Source organism: Primulina huaijiensis, chromosome 18 (genome assembly GCF_012295235.1).
Source record: "Primulina huaijiensis isolate GDHJ02 chromosome 18, ASM1229523v2, whole genome shotgun sequence".
NCBI classification, from domain to species: Eukaryota; Viridiplantae; Streptophyta; class Magnoliopsida; order Lamiales; family Gesneriaceae; genus Primulina; species Primulina huaijiensis.
This window is the reverse complement of record NC_133323.1, coordinates 8,092,392-8,101,726: the sequence shown is the minus strand read 5'-3', so window position 1 is coordinate 8,101,726 and position 9,335 is coordinate 8,092,392. Positions and strand designations below refer to the sequence as shown.

Here is a 9,335-nt window from a genome sequence, read left to right as displayed (position 1 = left end):
AAAAAATTACTTACAATACATATGTACTTTATTGAAAAATATAACACATACAATAAAACATTATCATATGAGTACATGAAAAATAAATTATTTTACATTTATATTCCACCAATATATTCTTCATTTTCAGAGAAATCGTTGAGAAAATCTGTAGCATCAATATTTTTCATTTCTATTCCACCAGCATATTGATAATTTACAGAGAAATCATTCAAAATCTGCAACATTAAAATGAGTTGAATCACTCAAACGACCACTGTGTTCAGTGAAGTTGATCTCTTTTTCTTTCCTCTTTATTGAAGGTGCTCGGGGGCTCGACAAATACGATACCAATGTCCAGGAGTGTCGCATCTAAAACAAGAACTTTCAAATCGTTTTGAGTGATTTTCATTAACACTCATGTTCTCATGATGTCTTTTCAATGGGTGGTTCGTGATGTCATTTTGAGATGAGTTATAAAAATAACTATCTCGATTGTTTTCAAAACCACGACCACGATCACTTCTACGTCCACGTCCACGACCACGACCACGACCTCGACCAAAACCTTGTCTCTGAATTTGATTTTAGTTTCCAGGTTTAAATTCATTTTTACTTACAACATTTACTTCTGGAAATACTGTTGATCCAGTGAGTCGGGACTGATGATTTCTCATTAGTATCTCGTTGTTCTTTTCCGCCACTGAAGCCAGGCGATAAGTTCAGAATATCTCGCAAATCCACGCATTCTATATTGTTGCTGTAGAGTTATATTTGATGCGTGAAACGTGGAAAATTCTTTTTCAAGCATTTCCGATTACGTAACTTCATGTCCACAAAATTTTAATTGTGATATTATTCGATACATCGTCGAATTGTACTCACTGATTTTTTTAAAATATTGGAATCTCAACATAGTCCATTCATCACGGATAGTCAGAAGTATAACTTCCTTTATATGTTCAAATATTTCTTTTAATCCTTTCCACAGAGCTATGAGATCTTTTTCGATAAGATATTCACATTTTAAACCTTCATCAAGATGTCGACGCAAAAATATTATAGCTTTTGCTTTTTCTTGTGATGAAGAGATGCAATTTTCTTTAATGGTCTCGCTTAGACCCAATGACTCAAGATGCATTTCTACATCGATAGTCCATGACATATAATTTTTTCCTGTAATGTCAAGCGCAACAAATTCGAGTTTTGCCAAATTTGACATGGTAGTACTATAAAAATAACAATGCATTTTATTCGTTAAGTTATAAATTTATTAAAATGGCAATACAAAGTAACGGATAAATTATAATTACAAGCATGCTTAAAAATAAAGAAAAAACGAGTGACGGATATTCTCCGATAAATATAAGACTAGTGAGTATAATAACCATAATAATTATACAAAATAACCTTGAAAGAGCTATCTTCTTCTTCTTCAAAAATTTTAATGAAGAAAATTTTTAGGGGAGGAAGAGTGAGTTTAAAGTGATTGAATGTGTTTGTGAAGTCATATTTATAGGGTAAAAACTAGCCGTTTATGGCCGTCCAAAATATTAAAAATAAATGTAAGTATATGTAAATTTTATGGTAATAATATGATATATATATATATATATAATGTTAATCATGCTTAAATAATTATGTATATCATATCACAATATTATAACGAAGTGTCAGGAACTCCTTTTATATAATATTGTGACATTATACAAATATATATATATAATTATTATATAACACAATAAAAATATATAAATAGTGAAATAATTATATCACGTTATTATAATGAGGTGTCATAGACTCCTTTTATATAATAACATGATATTATTCAAATATATATATACAATAATTAAACAGTAACACAATAAAATTATATAAGCAGTGTAATCACATCATGTTATTATAATGAGATGTCATAGACTCCTTTTATATAATAACATAATATTATATATTAAATATATATACAATAAAAATAAATAAGTAGTAAAGTAAATACTCTTATTTTTGAATATTGTTACCTTTTTCTTGTGTTTTGGAGCTTGTAAAAATATGGAGAACCGAACCTTCGAGTATCATGGTGATAAAGTGTTAAAAGCAAAAATTTACGGTTAAAGTATAAATCTATATCAAACTACACACTTTATAAAATTTTCTCTCTACTCAATTGTGATATTCTTCACACATTGAGTAGGTCTAGAATTTCTTTGGAAATAATCCAAAAATAAATACATCACTACATACATCATCACACACTAATTTTCAATATTTACAACTCTTATTTTCAACATTCAAATATTCAAACTTTTATTTTTCAACAAAAATAAGCTTTAGATCAAATGATACCGTCACTGCTGACAAATCCTACTAGTTGGACCCCAAAAAAATAAAATAAAAATTCTATGAATTACGATGCTAGATCAAATTAATTTACTTTTTATGTTTGAAGATATTTTATTGGATATTAATATCATAAATTAAAAAAATTTAAACGTACAATATATATTTTGTGAAATATTTTAATTTTTTGAACAGTTATTATTTTTGGAGTAATTAATCATTTAGCAATTGGACTACTAAATTTTAATATTTAAACACATGAAACATGATTATCATATTTATATATAAAATTATATTATAATGTGATTAAATTTAATTTTTATGATTATATCGTTTGAATTTTTATGGTTTTATTTAATTATTTTTTAAAATAATAATATAATAATGATAAAAAAATCAAATCGAATTGACGAGTTGTTTGATTTCGGGTTCAAGATTAGAGTTTTCATGTTGTGTTGTTTCGGGTTGGGGTTGAGATTTTTTGTAATACCCTTGATTCAATCTGACCCGAACTCATCCGAATTGACACCCCTAACTCGGGGATTGAAGAAAAAAAATCGAAATGTGAAAATTGAACATAAACATAACAAGTTGCATCTTTTAGCACATGCATTCACAATCATACAAACAAAGTCTGCATGCTCAAAAAAAATATAAGAGAAAGACTGGAACACTTAACTCGTTATAGAGGGAATATTAGTTCATCAAGAATTTCATAGTGATATTTGGCGCAATTTTCTCAAATATTAGTGATAAAATCAACGAGTCTATTAGATGGTTCTCTCGAATTTTTCTTAAACCCGGATCAATATCGACAGATGAAAAGAACTGCAAATAAAGCTTGAACTTTATTGAATGTTCACCTGTGTTTTCAAATACATCCCAATTACAACAAACAGCTTTGACAGATATAATACCACAAACATGAATTTGGCAGAGGCTTTACACAAGGTCCCTGATTCTTGGAATCTTCTAATCTACTGGACGAGAAGGCGAAGCCTGCTTATAAGATGCAACCATCTTCCACACTGTTAATGGTTTTTGTTTGTGGAATTATATTATGATTCAAGTAATTAGTATACTGTTGCAGTTTGAGGAAGATACACAGCGTTTGGAATTGATTTCACGATGTTCGTTCAAATCTGTCACCAGTCTGCATATGCAGCCATTCCGGAGACAAACTTCTTCCAAATTCTCTTGCACTTTGGGAACCATATGTCATAACAGAAGCATCAAAAGTTTGCTGAGCAAACTGCAAAGTCGAAAAGGATATAACACAAGTTGGAAACTTTAAAACATGGATAAAGGTTTTCCGAACATCATTCAGTAAGAACACAGGGAGTTGATAATTGCGTTTCAAAAACTTACATCTTTTGAAGGATACCCGTCAAGGCCTACTCTTGAATTAACTGCTTCCAGCTTCATTGACAGGAACTGTGAGACACCGTCCATTATATATGATTAAACGCGATTCTAAGAGCAATTATTTATAAAAAATATGGGGTAAAAATGTGAATGTACTCTGCGTCTACTGGGGAAAGGGGGAGTTGGGGGGAGGAGATGAGGGAATTTACCTCAACCTGGTGTTGTAATGATTGGATATAATTAATTATCTCATCAAGTACCAGTGCTTTACCAATAACCTGAAGCCCAATGAACCATTCATTCAATTTGTTATTCCAGAAAGGGGAAAAAAACTAAATTCAGGAGTAGATAAGTCGGAATAGATGGTGATTAAGACTAAAATCAGGAATCAGAATTATCTCAACAAGCATGGGATCAGAGAAAGAAGACACGGCCCCAAAAGAGTGAATAAATTACATAATTCGGTTCAGAAGCAAACCACATGTAAGGCCCCGGTATTTGGCAAAAATTAAGAATAATTATTGATTTGGGTTTTATTTTAGTGCTTTGGATTTTATTGAGTTTAATATATTATTTTGGAAATTTAACCTTGGTTTTGTAAAGTATCACCAAGAGACAGGAAGATAAAGTAGGTGGGGCGTCCCAGAAATGTTGAAGTGTAGGTGGAACAGTTAGCTCAGCTAGTGGACGAGATGAAGTTGGCAGTGGCCAGATTTCAGAATATGCATCCATCAAAGTTCACTGGTACTTAAATAAGCGAGTGAGGTGAAGGATGGTTGAAACACATGGACTATCTCTTTAATTTGGTAACTGATAATTTAGAAAGAAAGTTGAAATCGGGAGTTTTCCAGCTGCGAGATAGTGCAAAACGTTGGTGGGAGGCTACTTCTAGAGCCTTGCATTAGGCGCGGATAGAAAAATCACTTGGTAAGCTTTTCGTAATCATTTCATACTAGATTACTCCTCACCATCTTACTATACAACCAGCGAGTCAGAATTTAACCGATTGGTTCATGGCAAAATGACTAGTGAAGAATATGTTCAGCTGCTCTCTTCTCTCCTTACATATGTACCGCATTTAGACGTGAGTGACGACACCAAAATCTTAAAGTTTATGGAAGAGTTGGTTCGCCTACCACTTATATCGAGGCCTTGGATAAGGCGATAGGGATCGAGATAGGACTTCGACTAGGTAGACCACCTTATACCCCTCGACCACATTGCGTTATCCACGGCCTCGGCGTAAGTGGTAAGCGAACTAACCATGACAAAAGGGTAAATCGGATAGTCTAACCCTTCCATAAATTTTGAGAGTTTGGTCTTGTTACTCACGGCCACATGTGGTACATAGGTAAAGAGATAAGAGAGTTGTCGAGGACATACTTTAGCAATCATATTGTTCTGAACCAATCGATTATATACTAACTCCTTGGCTGGATAAAACAGCGAGGATTATTCTTGTATGAAATGATCAAGAAAAACTTCACAAGTGATTGCTCCACCAGCTTCATGCAAGGCTCTAGAAGTAACCTCCCGCCATGCGCCATCTCGCAAATGGGAATTTTTAAGAGAGTTCATGTGTTTCAACCATCCTTCAACTCACTTGCTTCCTTCAGTACCAGAGAACTTTGATTGATACAAATTTTGAAATCAGACCACTACCAACTCCATCTCGTTCGTTTGTTGAGCTAATTGTTTAACCTCCACTTCAACATTTTGGGGTGCCGGTCTTGCATGACAACCACACCTTCGTTCTCAAAATTCAAATGCCCACGATTAGTTGTTAGACCGCTTGCTCCAAATTCTTGTACTACTCCTTTCCCTTCCCGCCTTCCGATGTCATTTTACAAAATCGAGGTTAAATTACCAAAATAATATATTAACTTTTATAATAAATAATTGATTTTTCTTATAATAACCAAGGTTCTAAAATTCGCTAGGCGCTAGTCGGGCACCAGACCAGTGCCTAGGCCGCCTAGGCGGGGACTAGGCGCCGCTAATCGGATTCTACGGTGTCAACATAATAAATAACATATTAGAAATTCAACACAATAATATCAAATTTTAAAATGCGTTCAAAATATTCCCTACATAATCTATTGTGTCATCTCTATAAAATAAGAAAGAATTCAGATTTCTTCCAAGGAGATTGAGATAACAATAAAACCAGAGGAAGTTGCTTAATAAAATGGTACAATTTGTTTCATGTACTTGAGGTAGCATAGGCAGATATATCAAGAAATGCAAGAACCCGAAACAAAAAAGAGGTAGAAGAAAGACATCGATGCTGCTCCACAAGACGGGAGATGTAAATATTTCCCATAAGGCTTCTCGATTTCTTTGGTGCTGCGGTATATTTAAAACAACCTCTTTTCAACTTTTAATTTTTTAATTGGGTTTTAAAATATGAAAACCCCAAACAATTTTTTTCGAAACAAATAAGGCCTATTTAAGGGTGTCCAGGCCCGCCTAGACCAGCTCAGGCGCGCCCAGGAGCGCCTAGACGCGCCCAAGCGCCTAGGCTGACCGCCTAGCACCTTATCGGCGCGGTAGGTCACCGCCTAGCGCCTAGGCGGGCGCCTAGGGCGCATTTTAGAACACTGATAATAACAGTTGCCAAATAACTATTGGACACCATTTGAGGCTTGTGTAGTAGAAGGTGTCGATCACCATATTGGAATGAGATTGGAGGAAAACAGCTGGCATAACCTGAGTTTGTAGAATAAATGAATGAAAAGATTGAATTGATTAGAAAAAGAATGACAGCAGTTCAGGACAGGCAAGCCAACTATGCCAACAAGAGGAGAAGACCATTATGGCTTGGTTTGGGTGTTGGAGTGGAAAATAAATGATGAGAAAATAAAAAAGAAGAGGAGAAATGATATATTTTTTGTTTCTGAGTTGGAGAAAAAAAAAAGGAAGAAAATAAGCTCTATTTATTTGAAAACATTTTTTTTGTTTGTGTTTCCTTCCATGTTTGGAAAGAAATAATATTGAATGTGGAGAAGGAAATTTTCCCTCCATTTACTTTCTTTTCTCTTCCTTAAAAAACTCTGAAACAAAAAAGTTTAAAAAATTTTCACCCTAATCTTTTCTTTTCCTTCCATTTCCAAACTCCCAAATGAAAATTTTTCCGCCCTAATCTTTTCTTTTCCTTCCATTTCCAAGCATTAGAGTTCCAAGTTGGTGACCTAGTATTTTTTAAAGTATCACCATTCCGTGGGACGATGCGTTTTGGATGTCGAGATAAGTTGTCACCTCGACATATTGGTCCTTATCAGATTGTGGAGCGAATTGGCAAATTGGCATATCGAGGCCTTACACCACAGGTCATGCATTCTACTACATGAGCCGGAAGCCCGGAACTATGATTACAGCATATGCACCTTTTGACCGATAAAGTTATATAAAATTAGCATGTACTACTCCCAAGTTCCAAGAGAAAAAGTTATAAATAGAATTGTCAAGCATCTATATGGTAAATACAAGCAGCTCATTTAAAAATTCAGTTTTATGTTTCCACTTTCCACCCTTCAAAATGTCTATTCAGATGAAACTTTAGGCATTGCAGGAAACAGCAAGTTCACTTTTGCAATATTAGATGAAAAAATAATCAGATATTCCTCACAATATTCCTGTGAACCTCAAACTTTTTGTGACTTTACAGGAACATCAGCAGCCACAAAATCCTGAAACTTGAATACCAACTGAAAGGCACTCTTCACAGAAAATATGGAAGCTGACAAATTTTAAGTTGAATAAGAGATTTTAGAAGTAATATTGAAGCATGGTCACATGGAAAACTCCTACGTGGTGGACTCAAATACTAGCCTCTTTTTCCATTAATCCAATGGAAATCCTCCTATATCCAAGAGGAAATGACAAACCGAAAGTTGATATTTAAAAGGGAGACAAGTATAATCCAGGATAATGTATATGCCAAGAAGTAACGTAAAAGGAAAATACATGAATCAAGGTGACGAGGGACTGCAACTACAAACATTTCTGTAGTAATGAATTTCAAAGGATGCCAATACTCACTTTATGGCAACCGGGCACTAAATCTTGGAGAATTTTCATCCTCTCGCTAATCTTTTCTCTCCTAGCCTGCATACAAAGGCAAAAGAAACAATGGAAATATTATTATTTACTTTTCGCTAATAATGTCATATGCTGAGAAATCCAGGAAAGACAATCTCTACATATAAACCCAATTCATTTACAATAAAATCATTACTCTTTCAGCCAGACTATGACTATCAGTAGCTTGCCCCCGTCTTGCTCGCACATGGATGTAGTCTTGCTTCGGCTGCTCAGCTGGTTTCAGAGGTTGATCGGCTGCTTTTCCTGAATTTCCCTCTGTATCTACTCTGTCTTCATTATCCTCGTTTGTGTTAGAGTAGATGCCCTGCAAGCCAACGATTGGCCAGGGAATTTATTGACTCAATTATAATAAACAATCTTTATTTTAATATAATTTAACTTTTCATGGTTTCAGTTTACTTTATCTGTATACCCATGCAATCAGCATAGATAAAGTCCTTGATTATACTTTAATACAAATGAATCGTAATTAGATGTTGAAACTCATTTGTAAACACTGTATAATCTAAATTCGTTCCTAGTCGATTCAGCCGCCTAAAATATGGATAAAGGTCGCTTGAGCTCGAGACTAGCATCTGTGATGTTGTGTACCGCGTTTCTTGGTAAGAGCATAGAGATGTCCAAACATGCAGATGAGTAATCATATGATGATTATACCGAACTACCTTCCCTCGGACTTTCCAAGTGGTTATCATTCATCGAGAGGATAAGTCCGTGGTTATGATTGTACAACATTAGTCCTTACGACCCGGGACAACACTGAGGCTCTATATGCTAGGGTTGTGCTTTGACTCGTTTACCGGCTCCAAGAGAGTCATCAGGTGGCGAGATTGGGTACAGTTGCGATACATATAGGAGCCAGTGCATTGTAGTCGGGGATTCACCGCTCACCTACGGGTGTGGATATCCTGTGTGATATGATGAAATAATAGTGCGTGGAATCTCTGGCTAGAGTATGAAATGTACGTTGGAGAAGGAGTTCTCCAATAGTACATGCGATGCCACTATTATATGTGTCACATAGTTATCGAATTGATATGCAACCCTCGATGAACCAATGGTTGCAGATTCGATCGGGATATATGCTATGAAAGGACCGTACTGTACGCTAATCATAATCGACTGGTTCTTGCAGGCACTATCAGTGATACCTAGGGGATCATGGGGCGATGCTACTAGACGCTCTTACCATGATCCGATGGGTGCAATCAGAAATGAGTTCTGACATTCTTGATCAATGTGTTGATGAAAAGAATGGGGCTAACTAGGGTAAGCCCGAATAAAGGAAATTGTCCTGAATCACAAAGAATTGTGAACCCACGGCTAGCTGTATCCCTGAACCATTGAGGGTCACACAAGTACTGGATTATTTTGTTCCCGTTGAGATAATAAATTCAAGGAGTTGAATTTATAGAAAACGTTGAGATAATAAATTCAATGAGTTGAATTTATAAGAAATAAGTTTGATATGATCAATCGATAAGCTTATAAATAAAGTTTATAAAAGCTTATAGAAATTTTGAGAGCATGACTGCTAAAATAGTCAAAGG

General features: G+C 34.9%; 1 protein-coding gene across 2 annotated transcripts in view; it reads right to left on the bottom strand.

Moving 5' to 3' along the window:
- Positions 1-3,145: 3,145 nt before the first annotated feature.
- The window catches only part of LOC140965081 (transcription factor BHLH094-like), a 7,749-nt gene continuing 1,559 nt past the window's right edge, over positions 3,146-9,335 (bottom strand). The window contains exons 2-6 of one of the 2 annotated variants that reach the window (XM_073425131.1): positions 7,919-8,089; positions 7,723-7,788; positions 3,891-3,959; positions 3,685-3,750; positions 3,146-3,568 (exon numbers count right to left, since the gene is read on the bottom strand). In XM_073425131.1, the coding sequence (XP_073281232.1) occupies positions 3,440-3,568; positions 3,685-3,750; positions 3,891-3,959; positions 7,723-7,788; positions 7,919-8,089 (501 nt within the window). In that variant the 3' untranslated portion in view covers positions 3,146-3,439. The remainder of the gene's footprint in view (positions 3,569-3,684; positions 3,751-3,890; positions 3,960-7,722; positions 7,789-7,918; positions 8,090-9,335) is intronic. The other variant, XM_073425130.1, reaches the window with a different exon arrangement.